Genomic DNA, 25000 nt, shown 5'->3' with positions numbered 1-25000 from the left:
AGGAGGTAGCTGTAAAGCAGCGTTCCCAGTCGATTTCCCATCAACATGGCCCTGTGACATCTCCAATGTCATTGACGGAGAATTTAATTAAGTGTCATCTGCAAAAAGCTTGAACTTCATGCAATATCTGTTGTACATTTGACAGTCCTATTTTGCAAATAAAATAGGATTGGATCTAACTCTCTTCGTTCTGGTACTTCTCTTAATGTTTCATAAGAAAGAGAATGCTCTCTGCAATGCAAACAGTCTTCTAAATACTCGAAGGCCTCATCGGCAGTTCCAGACGATTTTGAGTCAATACAGCGGTTGATGCACGAAGTGAATTCAAAAGCCGCACAGATCAGTTAATGCTGGATACTAAACTTGCCCTCATCCATCATTCTCATTAGATCATTTACAACAGAACATACGGCAGTCTCTCTAGAATATAATCGTCTGCAAGGTGACTGATTATCTGGTATATAATTGATTGTTCAAGAATCACATATTATAGCATCTTGGACATGAACGACAAGTTCGAAACACATCGGTATAAACTTACATTTTGATAATCAAGTGTACCCTTCAAAACTGGTTTAATAATAGCCGCTTTCTCAGGTACTGGAAATTTGCACTAACAATGACAATGCCATGAGCAGTTTTTCACCACAGTGAAATCGGATATTGGCATCGGTAGGTCGTGGTATTTTTTTTTTTTTTTTGTCTTTTTGACAATGCTAATTACATTTTTATATATCCTTTTAAATTTAGGTAATCTTAATTTAGGTAATCTTACTCCAGTATGAGGTTCATCACAAACTTGATTCAGTGGTGCGGATAGTCTCAATTAAATTTCCAGTTTTGTTCCCAAACAGATTCAAGAAAATCATCAAACCGGTTCTTGATCACTGAAACCATCAGGAAGCCCGTATTTTTTTTTTTTTTTTTGATTAGCAGTTAAAACATCAAGAAGGCTATTCCATTTACTCATATCCGTTGTCGTTCACGTTTTTTTTTTTTATTCAGTTTCCTGGTTTTTATCAAATAACTAAATTGGTTCTCCGTCAATCTCTATTCTTCCTGTACTGTATCATTCATTACCTTTGCCACCGGCCCTCCTGTAGTCATTTTTCCAAGTTCCAAGGTCTGAGTCGAACTAAAGTGATCTCTAGTGAGCTGTAATACAGTTTTCCAGCAAATTATCATTCTCACTTTTATTCACCTGACTATAAACATTCATATGGCGATTACAGATCAATATTTTTGGCTTCAGTTTCCGACCGATCTTTTGCGCCCCCCCCCACCCCTATTGCCCTGTTACGTATCCCGATCAATGCAACATTTATATTGCTTCTAACGGCAACATGTACACAGCATTACCATGAGAAGTAGATATTGTATCAATAACTGAAATATCTTTAAATGTTTTAGCAATTTCATTTTTGGGGGGTGATTTAGTATGAAGCCTGAGTAGATCTTATTATTAATAGATTTTCGTAATAGCCTTGTGATTATTTCATATGCATACGAGAAAATGTAGCATTAAGCACATTTATTTTTAGTTCCCATTATTGAGTGTCATAATATGGGGTTTCCGACGATAATGAAGATGACTCGTCACAAATGCGTTTCAAATAGTGGTGATTTTTCTACACCTCATGTAATGGAAATACCGGGTGTTTTGTTTCGAAAGTGTGTTGGTGTTTGCAAAGCGCAGAAATTTTTGCGCGTTGTTTTTGATAAGGTTAGTACTGATACTCGTTAAAAGGCATTGTTTTTCGCATTGGTTTCAGAATGGAAGTTTGACATTAAAAATTTCCTAAACAGTTATTTAAAAAAAAAAAAAACTATCCTTATGCGGCAGCATACGTAAGTACGATCTGTGTATGCTAAATTTCTTTGCATACGTCATGCTAGGTTAGGACTTATCTCTATAATTGACTGTGCCGGAAGCTTCGTCTTTACAATTTGTTTTGTAATTGTTAACAGTTACAGTCGCGAACTACGTACGTTTCTGCTGCTTATCTTGTAATTTGTGTAATTTTGACAATTCCTACTGCGCCATGCTCGTTTGCATTTTGTAAAACCCCCAATTTTGCATTTGCCGCCACAATGATGAAATGTAAACGAGTGTTTTGCCAATTACAGATTTGTATAACATGGGCATTACGCCACAATGATGAAATAAGGGAGTATAAGGGAAACACAAAAGAAATAATGAGTCAGATCTTTTCAGGGCACTCAAATCTTCTTTTGATAGTCAATTACAGATAATAAAAAATGCATATAACATGAAATAAGCATTACGGAAAGTACTTGATTCATGTCTTGCAAGAAATGATTGATTCATTTCTTTGGCAAGAACTACAAATAAACTTGAGTACAGTATATTACTAATAATAAGTAATCAGTACTGTTTTGTCATATATATATATATATATATATATATATATATATATATATATATATGTGTGTGTGTGTGTGTGTGTGTGTGTGTGTGTGTGTGTGTGTGTGTGTGTGTGTGTGTGTGTGTGAAAATCTACTTTGAATATACCCTCAAACAAGATAATCCAAACTCCATGATTAAGGAAGCTGATGGTACTATGGCACAGATCACCGTTTGAGAACAAAATCCCAACAAATAACTGGTTTGGTCTCGTTTTTTGGAAACTACCGAGGTGAAGAGGTATACAATAGTAACCAAACAAATGTGTTGTACCGTGTTTTTTTTTAACGAAAGAGTGCGGTATAATTAGAAAAAAAGAACACAAAAGGACTTGTTCTAAACATATCAAAACACATAACTTCCCCCACAGACCAGTAATTGAGGCATTTTTGTTTTTGTGGTGACGTAGGTTGTTTTCTTCGCCGGTATGTCCGGAGGCGGTCGCATGGCAACTGGCTAACAATTTGAGTCAGTCGGTAAATGCGGTATTGAAGTCTAGAGGTTGTGGAAGTCTCTGCCTTGTCTAATTTAAGCATTGCAGGGTAGCCTACCATTGAAAATATATTGTTTAATAAACGTCATATAAACTGAACTGAAATATAGTATTTTTCCATATTTTTGTTACATTTTAGGCTACAGACATCTTGTGCAGATTTCCAATTTTTTCTCAAGTTTGTATGGCCGTGTATAACAAAACAAGCAGCTTTAATTGCTTGTTTTGAATCTAGGTCACAGAAGAAATAAAGTTAAATGTTGGTCGCGCCATAGTATGGCGGACCCATGTGAGAGACGATGTTTATATGTCGGCCAGCTTTTCCACCTCTGGAGCTATATTGTATACATTTCATTACTAAAAGTACTGTGTGCCTATCTATTTTGTTTAAAAATATCACACTAAAGTTGATATAATCTTTTTGAGTAAATAATGTTGCCAGCTTTTTTCTACCTTGCGCCTACTAAGGGATTCAGAGCAGAGCCGATGAAACACGGTTTGACAATCCATTTTGTTTTGCTTCAGGTTTCGACACTATAGCTTTCTGTTTGCTGCAGCAAGAGATGAATGTTGCTAAGTAACTATTACCCACTATAGAAATAATTATTCACGCTACAGTAAATCATGCCACAGGTCTTTCTGCTTGTATACAGTACGCAGTGGAAAGCTGTAGCACAAATTCCATCTTGCAACCACAGGGACAATTCCAAATCCTGCTCAGGAGCGTCATTTTGGGGGGGGGACAATTCCCCCTCCCCTAGACTCAAGTTCCCCAGCCAGCCTCAGCTTGCCCCCCCCCTTCACCTCCAAGCCCCAAGAAGTAACAGCAGCTGGTTTTCCAGTATTCCTACCAAAATTCAAATGTGTCCTCACATTAAGTTATATCTATCTATCTATTTTGTGTGCTTCAAAAAGCACACACAATAGCTCAATCCAAAAACCCCAGCTGATTAGGCTTGCTTCTTGCCTGCCAAACTGCCCCCACCCCCTCAACAAAAATCTGAAATGATGCCCCTGATCCTGCTGGCCATTATTGAATTTGTTGAAGCCCAGACTGTGTAAGTATATACATTCACCGCATACTGGTGGATGGGCGGAGCCTCTTAACATCATATGTTTACGTCACGAATGGTTTTAGGATCCTTGTCTGTGATTTTCGCGGTTCTGGCATCAGTGACTTCATTTTACTCTATAAATGTCAAAGCTATTGAACTTGGGTACTAAATAATACTTGCAAAAATTAGGTAGGGTTATAAAATATACACTTGCCAACTTTCACCTTTATCAGCTGCTTTGGTGAAATGTTGTTGTCCTGTGAAACAGTGTTTCATCGGCTATGAATCCCTTAGTAGTGTGTCTTCTCTCATTCTCCCCTTCCCTTTTCTTTCCTAATTTTCTCGTATCCTAAGGGCATTTTATTCCCTGTAAATAGTGTGGTTGTGTTGAGTCATTGGGAGCTTCTCAGACTCAAGAATGCACTTACATCAAAGGTAACTAAGTAGAAGATGCGACATTACATTATTATTACTGTATTATTATTATTATATTACTATTAATATACGATGGTGGATATGAAACATCTACTCGTCTTACTTATCTTTTGATTAATTATTTGAAGTATTTAAGCAGCTGTCTTGTGGCTGCTGGGTCTTACAACCAGTGATCTGTGCCATACTTTCAGTACACTTGGCTTTCAGTCTTGGGTTTGAATTCCCTTGTTTGGGGATATGCTCAAAATCTTAATTGAGATTTTTCTGCATATATTTTGTATAATTACTGTTATGTTGTTGTTAACCAGTTCCGATTATTTGTTGTTAATAAATTTATTAGTCATGAATTCATGATTATGCATCGTAATTTATTCTGTTGTAGAACTCTGACTCTGCTCAATTCTTTTTGTTCTCCTTTTAATTTCTTATGCATTTGCAACATAGTCCATACTTTAGACACTTCCTATGCAAGTCATAGCCTTTCAGCCTGTTCCACAAGAATGTACACCCATTAAAGGCTATAATAATAATACAGTAATAATAACGTAAGTGATAAAGATGGTGGTACTTTTAAGGAAGAAAAATTGTGGAAGAATACTCCGGTAATCTACTCGCACGCGCGCGCACACACACACACACACACAGCTGAAAGTGTGACAAATTTTGTCTCATGAATTTTTAATGGAATGCCTACCTTACTTTGGTGGAAGGTGCAAATGGATTAAGTTTATCTGATACCCATATGAATCTTTAAAAAAAAAAAAAATTATGTGTAAGGTCACTCTTTGATTGCATTTTAACTGAATTTACAGTTTTTTCATATGAAGTTTTGTTTGGTACCACAAAGTGTTGTCCATCAAGCTATACATCTAAACTTGGCAAAGCACTTTGCTTGTATGCTCATGGGCATAGATGTTCTCATGTTTTCAGATGGCCTCGCTAGCATTTGTGATACCAGCAGTTGCTCAAATGTTCTTACTATATTATTGTAAACATATTTGATATTATTGTCTTATTGTAGCATGTTATTGGATATCAAAGTATTGCTTTAGTTAAGTATGATGATTATAACATAACGCTTTTATTTTTTTCATTTCTTTACAAGGTGGGCGACATGATAAGTGTGATCGACATGCCACCTCCTGAGGAGTCGATATGGTGGAGGGGAAAGAGAGGTTTCCAGGTGGGCTTCTTCCCCTGTGAGTGTGTGCAGGTCATTGGTGATAAGGTAAGCTCTATTTTTCTTATTAGATTTGAGTCTTGCATAATTCAGTAGGTTACAATGCACCATTTTTATTATAAATTATTTTCTGTCACACTATTTTCATTGTTACATTGTAATTTGACCTATCGTTCATTAAAAAATGTTTTGTGTGTATGGTGAAGAATATTCTTTTAATAATGGAAACAAACTATCTTGATAAGTGAACATCAGATATGTATGCTTTTGTACTGCCAGGTATTTATGAGAATTTTTTTATATTAGGTTCCACAGACAATCCAGCCCCAAACTTTAACTCTACCACCAGCCAGAACTCAGCCTGCTGTAGCTGCTGGGCATCAACATCACACACTCCACTCAGGTGCTCAAGCCCCAACGAAGCCAGTTCTTAGAAAACATGGCAAACTAATTGCCTTTTTCAGGTAAAAACTATTTCATTTTCATTTCCTCTGTGTTTTGCTATAGTGATTTGAGACATAGATGAGAGATAAAGCTTTCATGTTTTCACCCAAATAAAATCCACCTATTTTACTAGCTTTAATTTGTGGGTATTAACCATTACCAAATAAAGTAACAGCCAACTGTACAGGTCTGAGGGGTAAATGTTTTAATTTCCCTTTAGGTGAAAGCTCCTTGTGTTCCTGGTATCAGTGGAGCCCTTTTGTTCTGTAGTTAAATAATTGCTTAATAATGTTTATCTCATGTTCACTTCTTTCTAAGCTTCTTGTACAAAATGAATAGTACTTAATCTACATAGGGGAATAGTGCCATCGTTGCACTTCACATGGTGCTCTGTAGACATTGACCAAACTGCATGCAGCGAGCGGTGAGATAGCACCTAGCAACAAGCTGCAGCAGTAGCATCAAAGCTTTGCATGGTCACACTGGAGCTGCTGAAGATGCGCAACTTACTAGTTGAAGCTGATCATCAGTGCAGACATGTCATCATAAAATTTATCAAGATAATTATTTTTATTTGAAAATACATACGTGAAGGTAGATGAAATACCCTGTATTACCAGTAAAAAAAGGCTGGATGCGTGAATTTAACGAGAAGAATAGAATGGGTCGAATTTTATAATTTACATAGTCTCAAATGTATGATGACAATGTTATGATTATTTGCACATGAACCAAGGATCATTTGATTTATTGCTCAGGAAACTTGATGTGAGGCTGAATAAACCTGTAACAAACTTCGAAGTATGCATTTCTCCTAAAGGAAGACACTTGGAAGTCAGTATTTTTCTCAGACATGGTGCATTTAAATCATCCCTTCCTCCAGTGGCCACCCACATAAGAATTAAGTTCCGTAATTAGTGGCAAGTCGCGCCACTCAAGCCATGCTGCTCACTGCTTGCAGTGTGGCCATACCCTGAAGAGTTTGAAGTATCTCGTCAACAACTATATGCACCCATTTTTTTGCTTCCTTTCTTACCTCCATTCCTACTTCATTTTTTAGTCCTGCTTTGCAACTGATCTAACTTACTTCTTAGTGCAACTGTGGTGATTTTCTCCCAGTTCCACCTTTAGATCTTAGTACTTTATATCCTTTATTTTCTGGGTCTGTTTGTCTTGCTATTCAACCACCCCAGCTTCCCCTTTTCACCGTCTTAATTGCTGAATTGCCAAAAGTTTCTGCTCATGGTATGAACTCTTTGAAAGAATTTCATTTATTTCTAAGAATAAACTTGAAATCAGAGAAAGGCTACATCTTTCTCACACTTCAGTACTTTAGAGTTGGTTACAGTTTTCTTTCCCCTGTGCCATAGAGACTGACTGACATTGTTGTTGTGTTTTAATATAATTTTCTCATTACAGCAGTAAAGATATGTCTGATGATTTCTAATATTGTCAACTTCCTAACCAAACTCTTAGTTGTGCAGAGTATCTGTCATGGTGTCAGCACTTTAATTAGTATTGCCACACTTTCCTTGTTTCAGCTAAGTCTTATAACTGGTTTCCATCATTGTTCACTTTGGGTCTAGGTTCCAGTCCTGTTTTTGTACCTCAAAGCTGGGTTGAGTCTTGGATTGGTTTGTAAGTATTGTACCTGGAATTAGATTTTTTACAGATTCATTAAACATAAAGGACAATACTTGGAATACCATTTGACTTCTGCCTTTATACATTTTTTCAGGGAAGGGTTTTGTTGTTGGTCTCAATGCCTGAAGAGATTCAGTCTGTTAGCATGTGTGTGTATCAACACTTGTTTTTCCCAGGAGTTTGTATCAACACTTGTTTTTCCCAGGAGTTTGTATCAACACTTGTTTTTCCCAGTAGTTATTAAGTATACTATAGCATGCAGTTGCAAATTTAATTTTGTCTGATATAACAAATTCTCAGTTTAACAAGAAAATTTTGTGGTTCAGTGTGGGGGTGGGAAGTACTAAATTACATTGTTTGGAGGGAAGTAAGGATATATCATAATTGCATGCAAACAGAAACTTGTTGGTATTGATTTACCAGAGGAATTCCAATTTCAAAAGATGATTTTGAATGTTGAAAGCATAGGATGTAGAGATGTAAAAGAAATGAGTCTTGAAAGCTTTGAAGTTAACCAAGTTTAGTTCATATCACTCAGATACACAGGTGGCCCTGATATTCAGTTGCTTGATTCCAAATTTTTTTTGCCTAAAGAATATTTGCTCCACAGGATTAATGTTTAGAAATTGTTTTCAGTGGGATCATAAGTTTGCGATAAAGATCACAATTGCTTTAAAAAAGAAAGTCCCCACATAGGAGGTATGAAAGGCTGCAGTATTGTATTGCTAGGATAGAGGCTGAATAATTGTTTGATGCCATTTACATGACTTGTGATTAGACATCACTTGCACAGTGCTAAGTGTGGTGTCAGTCAGCATCCAGTGATCTTAGAGAATAAAATACACTACTTATTTTGCTATATTCTAATCTTTGTTGAACAATCTCTTATCAGCTTTAGATAACTGCATGTTTTTTTAATCGAGTTATTTTGTTTGACTGCATTTACAAGTTTGAAGTGTTGTGAAATCTTAGACATCTTGTATAAGTGAAGCTTTACAATGTGCAGCAAATAAAAAAAAATGCCAGTCACATTGCCAAGGCAGTTGAACTTTCCTTCAGAAGATGGATGCTCATTTCTCTGAAGTCCTGGCAGCTGCAATTTTGGAGCTGTGAATTGAGATATGTGCCACAGTCACGGAGGAAAGGAAGAGACCTATTCATCTGGGTTCTGGATATGAACCAGAGTTGGGCCAATTTATCCACTCAGATGATAACAATGAAGGCTTTATATTTCTTTCCCACTCTCAAGGATCAGGTAGGAGGACCAAATTACAAAGGAGACATTTTGTACAAACCAAGACTGGTATGAGAATTTTAAGGAGAAGAGTGATGTTCACTTCCTGGTGTCATTGGAAGAAATGAGTGCTAACATGGAAGCATGTAAACATGCTTTTCTGGATCCTAAAGTAACAGATTCATAACAGAGGGTAAAGAGCCGAGCAATTCATGAACATGGACAAGACACAGATCACTTCTAGTGTAAGTTATCAAACAAGACCAGTGTTCAGCAATACTTAGGACAGTATCATCCTTGTGATGTTCTCTGGCACTGAACAAGATTTGAAGTTGATGCCCCTTTTCCATTTACCATTCAGAGAATCAAGAGCAAGGAAGGAATTCATCAAGGAACAGCTTCAAGCAGTTGGAAGTCCACTCACAGGCACAAATAATAGAAGCCATCAGCCATACCTACATAGTTATTGGTTTCACTAGCCCTTGAGTGGTATGCCAGAGGGAATAACATGCTTCTTCTTTTAGGGGAGGAGTTACTGTTTGCAATGTACATCAGTCCTCTTCACCTGGCTGAATCTCCCACTAATCGTGACAGTACAGTACTCCCCCGCTAATTTGCATTGGAGCTGGTAGTTTATGGCAGTGATGACAGATGGCTACATTGTTGTCTAAGGGCAGGAGGGAAATTGTAGGCTTTGCTTGAATTGGACTCAGTTATTGAGAATTTTGAATATATATATATATTTAATATATAGTACTCAGTTATTGAGAATTTTGAATATTTATATATGTTTGATATACAGTACCCAAGTAGTCCTATAAGACATGCAAATTGATGTATGATGTTTACCTTTTTAAGTGGTCATGATGGAAATCAACCTAATCAGAAAAGTTGGCTCAGCTTGATTATCCAGATTTGTATTTACATCACCATACACTTCCATATTGGGCTATTGCTATTATTCTGTTTTCACTTTTTCCTCTTTCTTAACAAATTACTTTACCTGCCTCTGCAACTTGTCATTGTATCACAGATGGTGGGCCAATAGTTGTTATTGCACCTAAAAGTACATTCTTTAGTTACGATTAAAGAATTTAGATTTAACAGAGTTTTTGCCATTGGTAAGTGCTTTTGAATTTTTCCTTCAAATGCCTTTTAACCATTGTAGGAGCTTCATTCTATCTCGGCCATCCCGACGAAAACTAAAGCAATCTGGGATTCTTCGAGAGAGAGTATTTGGCTGTGATTTGGGAGAGCATCTACTGAATTCTGGACATGAAATCCCAATGGTGCTAAGATGTTGCTCAGAATTTTTGGAAGCTCATGGTATTGTAGATGGAATATACAGACTTTCAGGCATCACCTCTAATATACAAAAACTTCGGTAAGTCCCAGCATGTTTCATCTTATGTTGAGTGTTGCACTCCTTTTTAAGTTGCATTTCTTATTTGGGAATTTAAATTTTTTTTTTTTAATACTAAGGATTTTTTATAATTTCTGCCAAAATAACATACAGAATACTGTATAGTAGTCAGCACAGAAATTTTATCTGTTTTGAGTATAATATACTGTATTAAATTAGAGAATTTATTTTTGCAGAAATGCATTTGATGAGGACAGGATACCCGATTTATATGGTGATGAGAATATACTGCAGGATATCCATTGTGTCTCCTCTGTGTTAAAAATGTATTTCCGAGAACTTCCAAATCCCTTACTGACATATCAGCTCTATGAGAAATTTGTTGCAGCTGTAATGCAAGATGAAGATGTCAGGTTACTATATTTAAGGGATGTTGTTCAACAGTTACCACCCCCTCATTACAGGTCAGTGTCTAGTACCTGAATGTTTCATGTGTGATGATACGAGTATATACAGTGTACAAATTTTCCTAGCTGGGTTATGATTTTATTTACCTACTTTTCAGTTATGTCAGTAAAATATGCATAATACTATAATTCCCCTTTACCCAATTTTGTAATCTCACTGATTTTGTCTTGTATTTATAACATTTCATGATAATTTACATTAGTTATAAGAAGCATGTTATATGTTAACATTCAAGATCTGATCAGAATTTATTATGTGAATACTGGGTGTTAGGATAAGCGGCTAGTTGAGCAGTTTTTCTCTTAAAGCAATACCAATCTTAGCTCCCATCTCAGTCTTATTGATTATATGGTGAAGTATGATGACTCATTAGTTTAACCAACAACCATGTAGCAAAAGATTCATAACTCATTGTAAATTACCTTTTCAGAAATGAAAGTAATGTGAAATACTCTTTTGGATGTCATGAAGCTTCTGAGTAATCCATATGTAAGAATTAATTTGGTTATAATTTAAGATAATGAAAAGTAATTAAGAACTCAAGGAGGTTAGGATAGTAATGTGACAGGTTAACAGCTTAAATCTTATTCATCAGCCTTGAAATTGAAAGAAATTAATACAATCTAGATTGCCAAGTAATGTTTAATGGTCACCAGAAGGGGTTTATTTCAAGCAGCATATTGTCTTCCACATTGTGCAATCATTGGAGATGTAGTATGATAATGAATTAGGCAAAAATTACAGGGTTTTCTCACCAAGATCACAAGGTAAGGAGACTCTATGCAAAATAAACTACAGAAAGAGTGACTTTTTAAAGTGCACACCAGAAAGGACTTTATATTGTAAGAAGAAGTTTTTGATAGTATCATAGCATATTAAAAAAGAAAGCACTGCGTATGTTATACCAACAAGATTGTATGGTATTTTATGAGCCTGCCCACAAGAAAGGCTGTATTCATTGCATGGTTTTAGTAGATAAATGCATTATTTATGCAAAGAGCCAGATATTTAAAGGCAAAGAATTCATTATTGAAAGGTTATTTGGTAACATTATATTTACGGATTTAGAAAAACTATTTTAGTGTTTATAGGTACTCAGAAGTAGCTGCATTCAGTGATATAATTTATTTTATTACAGAACACTTGAATATTTGGTGCAACATCTTGCAAGGATAGCTTCTCATAGCTGTGACACTGGTATGACCCCAAAAAATATTGCCATTGTTTGGGCACCAAATTTGTTACGTTCAAAAGATTTAGATAATGGCGGAGTTGCTGCCCTTCAGGTGAGTAATGAAAAAACATGGTTTAGTAAAAATATTCTCGTACACTACTTGGAACTGATGATAAATTCTATAGAACTTACTTGTTTGTGAGCAGTAAGTATTGTAACATAGTATTGGAATAGGTGAACTGGTATATTTGATTTATTGAAACTGTTGGAATCATAGCTCATGGTGTTATAATGCCTTAGCAGAAGAGTGCAGTATCTTTTTTTTATTTCTATAATGGAATTAGCAGTGTGTTAGTTTTTTACAACTCATAAGATTGGGTACTAAGATTGTTGAAAGTCTTTTTTTTTTATTAAGGTTTTACAAAGCAATACAAGATGAACCAGAGTGAAACGATTAGTAAATTGCTCTTAATGAAGATATCAGTGCAAAAGTTTTGATTTTCATTTTTCAACCCATTGCACACAAGGTGATTAACTTATTTTCAGCACAAAGATGTTCTTTATCATACAAACCTGCCTAAAATAGCCTTGCACTTTGGTTGGAAGTGGGCAATCGTAAACACACTTAACGAAAACGTGATGATCATGCTGCTGTAGGTAGGTAAAGAGCCCATCATCTCTTACCTGTCCCAGGCATTGTAAATCTTGAGTCCATCTGTGTACTCACTTTTCCATACACTTATTTTTAGTTATATCTTTCATCTGTATTTATGTCCTTTTCTTACCTGTTGTGTTCCATGGTTTTTCTTGGCATCCATTCGCCGTCCTGCTGGCATTGATGAAATGATACCTGATTCCTCCCAGCAAACCAAATAATACTGAATCACACTTTTTTTATGCTATTTTATCCTCTCTCAAAATTAATAAAAAAAAGTTCAGGTCTTGTGGTTGCTAATAATTATGAAAAGAACAATTGTCAGTTATATAATAGCAAATTCCACTGCCCCATATCATATCAGTGAAAAAGTAGTTTCCCAAAGGCTAATGTTACATGAAACTTTTCCAGAACCACTTCAACAAACAATGTACTTTCCTACTCTTTGGTAGAAGAAGAATTCAGTATTTCCCAACTACAAGAATGTACCTTGGGGATTACTGGACTGCAGTTACATCTAGATTTTCCCCTTCAGATTCCATATTCAGTTCTCCTGTTCACTGATGCCTCTTGGTTGGGCTTGGATGCCCACATCTCAGACTTGTTGACAACAGGCTCTTGGACTACATTTGAAGTAAACCTTCGCATGAACCCTCTGGAACTTGAAGCTGTCAACTGAGATTTTACAGCCTTTTGGGATGAGATTAGATGTCACCCAATCATCATCACTTTTGACAGTGTGACAGCAGTTGCCAACCCAAGGAACTAAGGAAAAAACTTTGTCAGTCTGGAATTCTTATTGTGGGTAGAAGCCATAGGTGTTTTGCTAATTTTACTACTTTGTTTGGACTCCCACAGCAGGAATACTAAGTGATAATCCTCAGGTTTTTTTTTATCCCATAATTTAGAAGATCTGTAAAGATTTGAGCTTAGCATTGCCTTTCAAAAATAACTTCACAATTATTGATCCTCTTCTCAAACCCAGCACCCTGGAAAACATGCCATGGAGCATCCTTGGAATGGTTTCTGTATACAGTCTTTTGAGAGGTGTGTTAAGCAACATTCAGATACATCAGGGTAATACTCTTAACATCAAAAGGCCCAAAGGTCTCCCCACAGAATATCAGCTGTGGTTGACCCCCATTCACCTACCTCATACCTACCTACTTCATCAAAATCAAGAGTCCCTTTACTTTTACTCTTGGAAGATTTCCAGTCTATTTTCTGAAAGAAGAACTCTCCTGAGAAGACAGCTAGATACTTTTCCACTCAAATGCGCCTTCTTACCATAGTCATTTGAAGAGATTTTAGTTGCCTTCCTCCTTAAGTTGTGATCTTTCTGGTATGATCTTCACATGAAGTTTTTTTTTGTCTTATAAGGTTGCTGTGATTCAGCACAGATGCCTTTTTCTGAATGAGGCTCCATCTGATAGGGTAGGGGAAAGATGTAGGGGTCCTCTACTGAGAGGGCTTTTCTCACCACAATTATTCGATTATTGTAGTAATAATCAAATAAAGTACACTAGTATAAGAAGACCATTGAGTTACATTTTGAGATTCATTACTCAAAAGATTTTGTTAATAATTAAGAACTGGAAATGAGACCAAGGTAAAGTTACTTGGACAGCCAAATGGGAGGAGACCAAAGGAAGTAAATGAAAAGTAAAAGGAAAGCGCTATGTGGGTGGTGCTGAAGGGTTGCTGCAAAGGTCCTTCAGTTACCCACCAGGCACACAAAGAGATGTAACCCTACTGGTTGAGGTAGCAGTATCATCATTTTTATAGTGTGCTGTGTCTATGGTTGGTCACTTTTGAGTCAAAGCATAAGGTTACCTAAACGTATGGTTTGTTAAAACAAAATTAAATTTATTTTGTGTTAATTTTTAAGGTTTGTGGGTAACATTTATAATTTTTGCATTACTGTACTCTGATATTAATACAACTTGAAAATTTACATTTATAGAATTGAAACTGGCCCATGGAATTTGACTTTGAATGAGGTTTGAAAACTAATGCAAGACATATAAAAAATTTGGAAGGTTACCAGTAGTTTACAAAAAACCAAAGGTATAGAGGAAAAATAGAAAGCTGAATGGAATGCATCTGGGGATCCAAGTGCCTTTTAATATTGTCAGCAGTTCATAGCTGAGGGTGTAATAATTAGTTAACAATACATCTTCAAAATATATTTTGGACAGTGGGAAGTAAGGAATCCTGTTAAGAACTCTCTTGATATTCAATGAAATGCAGCTTTAGAATTTGGAGGGGATATTTTTGTGTTGTTATAATTGAATTAACAGCTATGCTTCTAGAATTTTAACTGATTAAAGTACTTAGTTATCCAACCTTTCAGTGTCATGAAGTTCTCTGTTTATGAGAGAGAATTCATTGAATTACTGCATATTCTGTGGTCATCAAATACCATTTTTATATTGTAAAAAGTTTTGTGCTACCAGTTAGGGGTTTTCTATAGGTTTCATCAGGCTTCTGTAATTTTTAGCTAAGGTATTTTAATTAAAAAGCTCTTAGTAATTTATCACAATGTTGGCAGTTGTATAGTTCTGTAATATGTTCAGAGTCCAGTTTTTTGAGATACTGTATCTTGTTTTTTAGTTTTGAAAAATATCCTGTAGAATTGAGAATGGGGCTATCATCTAATAAACGTTCCTCATTTAGTACACCAACCTGTCAGTTTTATGTACTGTATTTCTTTCCAGAACCATTACAATAGTGCTGTGTGATGTGGGTGAAATTGTGATTATACTGTTAACGTAGCTCAATAATTTTGGTATATTTTATATTTATACAAACTTCCTAATATTATTTTATTTGCCTGTGACTATATCACGACTTAATATTTTAGTTACAGAGCTCTGTTATTCTTAATGTCTTCAACTACTTGGTCTATCAGAATTTTATTTTATCCTTTAAATGTAATGAGCGAACAGGGCTTTTATTCATTATGCAGTTATGTTAGTGTAAGGGAATGCACTGATTATGATCTTTAATTGAATCAACATGCAAATCATTTATTAGGCAGCCAAAAAGGTCAGTTTGGTATTAAGTATTTTGTTTCATCAAATATAGCTTTCCTTATGTTACAATAGTTCCTCAGAATGCCATGGCTACTTTAGAGCGGTAATGCACAATGTATTTTTTTATTTTAATAATCTTTTAAGCACCAGAGAGTTTGGATTGCCTAATTATTTAATTTTTCATTATCTTTGCTATAGGCAGGCTAATTTTTCCATTTCACATTGTGATCCTTTGTTATGCATGTTAGTGCAGTTTACTGGAGTCAATATTTTGTTTTATTTTTTGTTCTTTAAATAAAAAAAATTTGCTATTACTTGTGACTGTTAGATTTCTAATTTGTGTTAAAAAACTTAATTACTTTGATAAGAATGATAATGCATTCAGCTGTAGGTATCTTTTTAAGTGAAGTAAATTGCAAACCTATTTTGAAGTGAATATGAGAGCAGCTTGGGAAGAAAAAGGATTGAAATCCTATAGCTTTTACAACACTAAGATGGAAGAATTCACAACACTTGATAGGATTTGCTTAAGTGACATTGTAAGTTTTAGTTACTGGGACTGAAATATATTTTTTAAATGGAAACCTGAAAAGTAAAGAACTACTTTGTATGGCTAAATTAAAGTTTTTTTGAATTTATTGATTTTCATGTAATGCACTTTTATTTGGGAGTGCTTAGAATACATAAAGAGATGAAATCTATATGTAATTTTCTATTGGTTATGAAAGCTTTAGGCAGCCAGATCTGTGCAAGCTGAAATGTTCGAAATTCTTTCTTAAACCGTATTGTTTTTCTCATGCAGAATGCCATGCAAGGTGCATGGTAGAACAGCACAAAAGTACACAAATCCAAGAATTTATTCCTTTCCAACTGTTTATCACAATTGTTTCTACGATTGACATAAAGTAGGTTTAGCAAGATCACAGTCACATTTATTGAATCTTAAGAGGTGAAAATTTGATGAAAAAGTTTTGTACTGATCAAGTATAGTTGGTAGAGAACAAAGGGAATAAATTAAAATTAAGAAATGGGAAGTAATGTAAGAGGCAAAAGGGATTATACAGAAAACTCTCAGTACCATATGTAGCTTGTGCTACAATTATTACAGTTACTACCCGCTTTGGTGACACAGGGCACAGTAAGATGTACCTTTTGATATGCAAAATGAAAGTTTTAGAATACTGTAGTTTGAAACAAATGAGGCTTGAAAAGGGTTTAATTTGAAATGGTAGGAAAGGATACCTTAGAATGTAACTGTTTTTTAATTCATACAATCTTGGTTAGGCTTTATCACTTGAGCATTTGATACATCATATTAAGCAGATGTAGTTACATAGATCTAGTTACAATATTAATATTTCATGAATGTCAAATACTGTAGCACCAAAATTTCGTGAAACATGCCAATTGGAAGAAGCTTTGTGATACTCAGGATTATTATTATTATTATTATTATTATTATTATTATTATTTATTATTATTATTATTATTCATAGAGATTTCATAATAGCATGAGTCACTAAAATGGTGAAGAAATTCACAATGGTGTAAATGTAAATATATAGTTATAATTATATATACCAGACTTTTTGTATATATTTCTAATATATATTTACATAATTAACAATTGCTGTTTCAACAGCATGTAGCTTGTAAAGTCTATTTTCTATTCTTCTTATTATCTTCTTTTTATCTGCAGGTAGGTGGTATAATAAATTTCCAAAGGACACGGAAAGATATTCTGTTTGTTATGTATTTTACTCTTAAGCCTTGACACAAAGGCAGGTGGTCATCCAATGACAGAATGTATGATATTAAAAGGTGGACAATTATTTAAAGTAGGAAGGCTGGATTGATGTCTAGGCAGGTTGACCAATGAAAATTTGACCCACTAAGATATCAGTACAACCTTCTTGCTATAGTACTTGTCCACCTTTTAATTTCATACATTCTCTCGTTAGGTGACCACCTGCAAGTGCTTCGAGGTGTAAGAATAAAATTAACAACAAAAGAAAAATATCTTTCCATGTCCTTGAGAAATTTATTATACCACCTATCTGCAGAGGAGAAAAATATAAGAATAATAGAGAAAACTCTCTACAAACTAAATGCTGATGAAATGGCAATTTGTTTAACAACACTGCCCTAAAAGAGGGTCTCTGTCTGAATACTGTACTATTATTGGTTATATTATTACCGTATCATTTTTGTCCCATTAACAAGATATTTAAAGAACAGAGCCTGTATATTGTCAATTTTTAACTCAAAATGTAAATCTAGTTTGGCATGCAGCTTGCAACATGTCAGTATTTCGGTGATGGATACCTACTGATGTAAAAGGGATTGAAAGGAACTTGTGTGATCATTTGACACTTGTAATATTTCCCCTTTAGTACTACAGTCACATAAGTAACAGCAAGTTATTTACAGTTCATAAAAATATTCATAATTTTAACATATTCATTGCTTTTTTTTATTGTAAAGCATGTCTACTGTGTTTTGTCTTTTATGTTATGTGTTATATTTTCAACTGAATAGATCACTGCAGATCATCATAGTTTTCTTAATTCGTATTCATGTGGTTATCTTGAAATTAATTTTTTAAATAACCAAAGAACTTAAAGAAGCCCTTTTTGTTAATAGGATGTTGGTACTCAAGCTGTAGTAACGGAGTATCTCGTACGATATGTTGATCTGATATTCAACGACAAAATTCCTACATTTTATCATTCCACCAATGGAGTAGAAGGAACTCCAAAGAAGTCCCGACCTAAGTCGCTTGCAATATCAACTCCTACAAAACTTTTATCAATTGAAGAGGCTCGTACAAGGGCACTCAATCCAGCGATAAAACCTGACCAGAAATACATTGAAGTCGGTAAGTATCAAGAGTAAAAGAGATGGTGCTGTACTGCTAATAGAAGTAATCTCAGTCCTCTTAAAATATTTGAAATTTTTTTTCCTCTGAATGTTAGTGTGCATTAACTAAAACCATATTAAATTTAAAGCTAATTTTTATTTTTTCAGGTGGTGGTCCACAGAATTTACCTCCAAAGTATCACACTGTAATTGAACTACCAAATCGCAAGGGTGGTAGCTTAAAGCAGAAAAAGTCACCTTCTGGCTGGAAGAGCATTTTTTCAAAAGGCCGCAGTATTCATAAACACCAAAGAAAAGCATCGACTCCAAGTGATATCCACCTTAATATATCAGTATGTAACTTGGGTCGTTTTCACTTTCTAGTTTATTTGCCTTGAAGGGGCTACAGTCTCCCATATTCACATGTGCAGTGCCTCACCTTATGTTAGCTGAACCAGGCAAGATAATGAAAGTAATGTATTTAGGAATTTTACAGGCTACAGATATTCAGTTCTGGTATGTAATATTATTGGTTTAAAACAAAATAAAAAAAAACGTATTTTTGCTATGTAGATTTGTGCAGCTTTGAGATACAATGAACAGCAGCCTGTCTGTTGTTCTTTTATTCTTTCATAGTGAATTTTGAAAATGTTTCTTCAAAATGCTTTCGTAAATTAGGGGTTTCTTTGCAAGGTATATTGTTGTAGATTAGATAACCTGGATTTATAAGTGCTCGCTGTATTAGAAATTTGACAGTTCCTTTAAGTATTTAATAACTATATTTCTGCTATAAAACTTGGAGAAGCAAAAAAAAATTATTTTTTGTATGTACTTTAGTAGCAGTTACATAGATATATTTTCTTTAATGTAGGATGACTTGACTGGCTCGGTCTCTTCCGCTGACAGTAGGTATAAGATTGTTTAGTCAATGTGAAACTTGGATATGACTACAGATAAAGAGAACTGTAGTATTTTTTCAATTTTCATTCAGAAAGTCTGGTGTCCGCATGACTTGTGTAGGATAATGCCCAACCCCATTATAAATACCCAGATTTCCAGTAAACATGATCTAAACCAGGATATCTCAGGTCTTAAATTTGTCTTAGAAAATTATGCTGATGTAAAAATATTGTTACAGTATTATGTTAGGAATGATATTTATTTTTATGTTATTTACTTTCTTAATCCTTACGGCCCACATATACTTCCCTTGGCTCATAAAAATTATTTCTTTGGTTTCTAGACTTTTGTGGACCAGACAAATGTTGACAATAATTTTTTCACAATTTAATTAAGTCTTCACTGTTTACAGTTGTGACAGTTTCATCATGTTGGTCACCTGGGAAGGAAAATTTGCCAATCATTGCAGTATTAGACACAGTTAAAATTACATTTCATACACCTGATATTTGTGCAGCCCTTACACCCAGGTCACTTGCTGTACAAACGAGAATTTCTTGTTTATAGGAAGAGATCTACTTTGTCAAGCCACATATCCATCTGTGGTTTGATTTGACTCATCTTTTGATGTATTTTCTTTAGTGGATCATTCAGTTTCTCATTTGAAGATGATGTCCTCTTTTAGTCATAGGCATATGTTTCTCTCCTTAAATGAGTGACTCAAAGATATCCTGAAGTTCAGTAGAGAATGCCTTTTCTCCTGTGGAATACTATTGTGAAAAATTAATTGATATTTCTTTAATCTCTCTGGGATTCTGAACAACAATAAAAGACAATCAGTCAGATCAACACCCTGATGTTTTTGTTGTACAATTTTACTATGCTAATGGCTCCCAGAGAGGTTATTGGTTCCATATTTTCCATTAAATTGGAGAAAGGTTGCTTCTATGGCTTTCATTAATATGGCTACTTGTATTTGGCTTTCATTGCTATATTATTAGGAAAGGTAACTGCTTTGTTCAACGGTTTCTGAATTCCTATTGAAGGAGGGACCAAGTTCCATTCAGTATTGGGAAAGGCCACTCTGTCCTGAAATTCTATATGCTCAACCTCAATCAGTTTTCCTTTTATTAATGAGGTATTTTCCATCTGGTTAAGGGATGCACATTGAGGTGTTGGGCCAAGGGTTATCAGTATCATTCTTAGGGGCCTGTACTACATTCTGATTTGAGGATTTTAGTCCAGCCTGGTCTCAGTTGTTACCAGTCAGAGCTCTGGGAGTGAGTAGGCTGTTTCTTATTATCCATCCTGATTTCAACAGGGATCTAGACAACTGATTCAACTTCTATTTTGGGCTTAGGTTTGTTATTACCTTGTTCCCATGACCTAAGATTTTTGGTGAGAAACCTATCTCTGTCTGGGCAGACAGTGCAGACTCCCAGTCCTCTAGTTGAATGGATGAGAAATTTTTATTTATCACCCAATTTCATATCCAGGACACTTGAATTCTTGGGAATCATGGATAGCATCTGTATGCTGATGCTCAGTATCAAATCCTCAAAGGAGTTATATTTTCTTGGGGTTATCCTTGATACTGTTCATGATTTCCTCTTGGAATTCTGAAAGTACTGCATGCAGAATTATCTCATCAGGGAAGCCTGCATGAACTGATGAGCCAAGGCAGTCATATCACCACTGCCTGGCAGTATAGAAAGTACAGCCAGCAGAATTTTTCTATCAGGGAAGCGTGCATGAACTGATTGAACAAGGAAGTTGTATCACCACTGCCTGGCACCATAGAAAGTACAGCAAACAGAATTTCCCATCAGGGAAGCCTGCATGAACTGATCAGCCAAGGCAGTTGTATCATCACTGCCTGGCAGTATAGAAAGTACAGCAAGCAGAATTTTCTGATCAGGGAAGCCTGCATGAAATGATTGAGCCAAGGCAGTCATATCACCACTGCCTGGCAAGTATAGAAGTCCAGAATAAATCACTACCCCCTAGAAGGTACAGACACTTCAGATGGCGTTGGGTGGACCTTACAGAGTCCCCTTAACACATGATTGTTGCAAGGGAAAGACAAGATTCTCATTTGAAGTATATGTCTAGTAAAACAGCAGACTATTCCCTAGATCTTCAGGATTCAGAAGGGAACTGGCTATATCCACTTCATGTTAAGTATCAGTGACCTCTCTCTCTTCGTCTCTATTGGAAGAGTTGAAGTGGGAGTTCCTAGAATCCACTGCTTTTGGAGTATTGGCCCAAATAATAGATTCTGCTCAGATAGGGATGGAAACACACTGCCCTAGTTCTGCCAGAATGATGTACGGTAGTCTCCCTCTTCCCTACTCCTATTGAAACCTATTACTCATAGAGACAGCTTAAAAATGAGCTCTTTCTTCATTTAAACTTGCTGCCAAAAGCATGTGGCATATTTCACACATGCCCAGCCACCAACCAAATTCTCCTTTATTCCTTCAAGGGCTGGCACATGGCAGGTAGTTATGAGCCATTTCCACAGGCAAAAAGCAGACTGAGCAATTCACTGTAGTGCAGATAATGTTTAGGACCTACGTAATAGTAGCCCAGTAATGATAAAAGGAACAAGTGTTTAATAAAATCTACATAGTGTTAGCTACCAATATCACTGTACAGGTGACAGACACTTCAGATTAACCCGGGCCCACATGGCCACAAGTACATGTCCATAGTATGATGTAAGGAAACATGGTCAATGGGTCATAGCTGGAAATAGTAATATAATGTATTAAAATATTAATTCACAGTTACTACAATAACATTGCCTTAAAGGATTTACTCACAAATGCTTCTTAACTGAATTAAGACAAAACTAAATGGATATCCATACCATATATTTCTACACATTTCATAACCTTTTGAGTACCCAGTCTATACCCAAGCACCAGGTAAAGGTTACATAGCCTATAGGCTATAAAAGTTAGTACTGTAAATAAATAAAATCAATAATTATTGGAATTATCATAAGAAAAATATATAAAAACAGTATCTCTTAAGATGTTAAAATGTTTGGCAAAGCTCATCATTATGAAAAAGTACTTACGTATTCTCTTACGAAAAATACAAACATCACAATAATTTTCTCAGCACCCATAACGTCATTGCCGGCAGAGTAATACCCCTAGGAAGTAGATCTGCATGCATGTATTCCTTTAACATTGAAAAGAACCCTGATTTTCAAGATAATTAGGTTACTGCTGATATCACAAAACTATTTTGTTTGATTACAAAATACTGCAAAGGAAAAACTGGCCTTTATTCAACATCAAGGCTCATAAGTAGAGCACAATTGGGAACTACAATCACATCCATGTTTCATAACAAGAAGTTAGGCTAACCAGACTTACCCTTTTGGTAACTTAAAATATCTATCAGTGTTAAAAAGGTCATTGTATACTGAGTTTCAGTATGAAAATTGTCTAGTATTATTGCCTTAATGCTAATTCTCACTTTGATAAACAAGAAAAAACAGCATGGCAATTACAGCATACCCTAGCAATCTACTCCTGACTTCTCAACCTTGCAAGAGGCCTACTGGCTCCCAATTTTTAAATAAATACAAACCTGTCCATTAAAATTTTAAGGAACTAAACCTTTTCACTGGGTCTTAAAACTAACTACTTAGCTTGATTGGTGTTGAGTGAAAAAAGCATAGTCGAAAATGATTTCTGGAGCACAACCTGGGGACTAGTGAACCCTTGGACAGACCAGAGTGTAATGAAGAAGGCCAAAATATGCTGCTGTCACATATGTGCGAGTGAAACGTAGAGAGCCGAGGCAGTCATTGTAGGACAGGAGATACAGTAGAGCCTTTATATTCTATCACTGTGCCAACAAGCACTATTCTGTCTGAGGCCAACTATAAGAGAATTCTTAGTAATTCGTTGGTCTGTCTTATGGAGCCTTGAGGGGACGAGAGTGTAACTCCTTTGAGGATGAACAGATGAACAGTGGCTACATTATATAAAAATATATAAACTTATATACTGTATATATATAGATAGATATAGATATACTGTATATGTATAAGCAAATCCCACAGGAAAATGACAGGCAGAAGTTCAGTACCAAGCGCTTTCACATTTATTAACTTCTGCCTGTCATTTTCCTGTGGGATTCGCTTATACACTGAAGTCACGTGCATCTACTGTGATTTTTTAAGACTGTATATATATATTATACACACACACACACACACACACACACACACACACACACACACACACACACACACACACACACACACACACACACACACACTCTCTCTAGCTGACCAACCCAGCACTGCCCAGAAAAAACTGAATGACATTCGGTAAACTCTCTCTCTCTCTCTCTCTCTCTCTCTCTCTCTCTCTCTCTCTCTCTCTCTCTCTCTCTCTCTCTCTCTCTCTCTCTCTCTCTCTCTCTCTCTCTCCTCCTCCTCCTAACACCCCCAAGTTTACCTGTCATTTCTTCTGTTAGTTCATCAGAACTGCTGTTAAAACTTATATGTAGACAACAGTTTGTGGGTGGAGACAGTCCACTCACCAGAACGGGTGAACTGATGGTATTACCTAAATACCTTCCGACTGACTGACGGGTAATTGCACATGTGGACAGGTTAGGGCCAGTGTCGTGACAGTTTGCCGCTGTATTTCATCTGGGAAGCGTCTCAGACACTCTGATCAGAATATGAATAAATTATATATAGGCTTATTCATTTCACTGTTAGACCCCTCAATGCTATTGTAGGCCATTATAAGTCCAAATCACACAATAAAAATCTAAAACAATATTTCCATGTGATACAGACAGTTTGTTAAAGGTTTAGGCCAATGATGTCTTTTTAGGATATGTTACCATAATAAAAGTAAACTTCACTGTCCAATTCATAATAAGCTGAACCAACTCCTCAGTCCTAATTTAAACTCATTCATTAGTATTGTATGAGAATTGACATCTTTTTTTAATAAGAAATATTTTGTCTATACTCTGTTACACCTTTTTACTTCTTTCCTATTATTGAGTGAATCTGCAAGAGTTAATTGCAACTCATCTTTACAGTGACATCAGATTCCTTAAAGTTACACGTAAAGCATCTATAAACCTGGTCAATTCGTACAATAACGTAATCATGAATCAAACAAAATCTTTCCCTACTTGGAGGAATGTTAGGCAATCGGCATTTATTGTTGGAATATTTACGCGTTGATAAAAGATAGAAATAAATACATATCATTCTAAAGGTAAAAACGAAGAAGAAACGAACGAATTAATGAGGAAATTCGCATTTGAACTAATAGAAAAAGAAAATATCGTATATTTTGTCACTCTTAGCCAGCAGCTACTAGTACAGTGTCCGTTGTCTATATAAATATTAAATTATCACAATTGTAATTTTAGACACCGTAAAGAGAGTTGCAACTGTTTTTGGTTTCCTGTATGTGTTAACGATTGCGTTTCAGTTTCCTTTGATGTTTCTGAGGGAAAGTGTAGGCCGAAGTCTGAATGGTGTAATATAGAAATTGTCGATAAATGGGGATTTTTTAATGGATTAAATACTTAGATATGATGATGGTAATACCTCAAGGTACTTGAGAATTTGTATTTTATTG

At 35.5% G+C, this 25000-nt stretch overlaps 1 protein-coding gene across 19 annotated transcripts in view; it reads left to right on the top strand.

Moving 5' to 3' along the window:
- The window catches only part of CdGAPr (GTPase-activating protein CdGAPr), an 842258-nt gene that overhangs the window by 779989 nt on the left and 37269 nt on the right, over positions 1 to 25000 (top strand). For 11 of the 19 annotated variants that reach the window (XM_067112526.1, XM_067112522.1, XM_067112530.1 and 8 more), the window contains 7 exons: positions 5514 to 5636; positions 5895 to 6052; positions 10079 to 10294; positions 10510 to 10737; positions 11880 to 12027; positions 18249 to 18483; positions 18633 to 18817. In XM_067112526.1, coding sequence (XP_066968627.1) covers positions 5514 to 5636; positions 5895 to 6052; positions 10079 to 10294; positions 10510 to 10737; positions 11880 to 12027; positions 18249 to 18483; positions 18633 to 18817 — 1293 coding nt within the window. Of the gene's footprint in view, positions 1 to 5513; positions 5637 to 5894; positions 6053 to 10078; positions 10295 to 10509; positions 10738 to 11879; positions 12028 to 15606; positions 15619 to 18248; positions 18484 to 18632; positions 18818 to 25000 lie in introns of all 19 variants that reach the window. The other 8 variants (XM_067112521.1, XM_067112523.1, XM_067112524.1 and 5 more) reach the window with 1 other exon arrangement.

Source organism: Macrobrachium rosenbergii, chromosome 12 (genome assembly GCF_040412425.1).
Source record: "Macrobrachium rosenbergii isolate ZJJX-2024 chromosome 12, ASM4041242v1, whole genome shotgun sequence".
In the NCBI taxonomy this organism is placed as follows: Eukaryota; Metazoa; Arthropoda; class Malacostraca; order Decapoda; family Palaemonidae; genus Macrobrachium; species Macrobrachium rosenbergii.
Note: the sequence above shows the minus strand (reverse complement) of the source record. Positions and strands in the feature narration are given on the sequence as shown.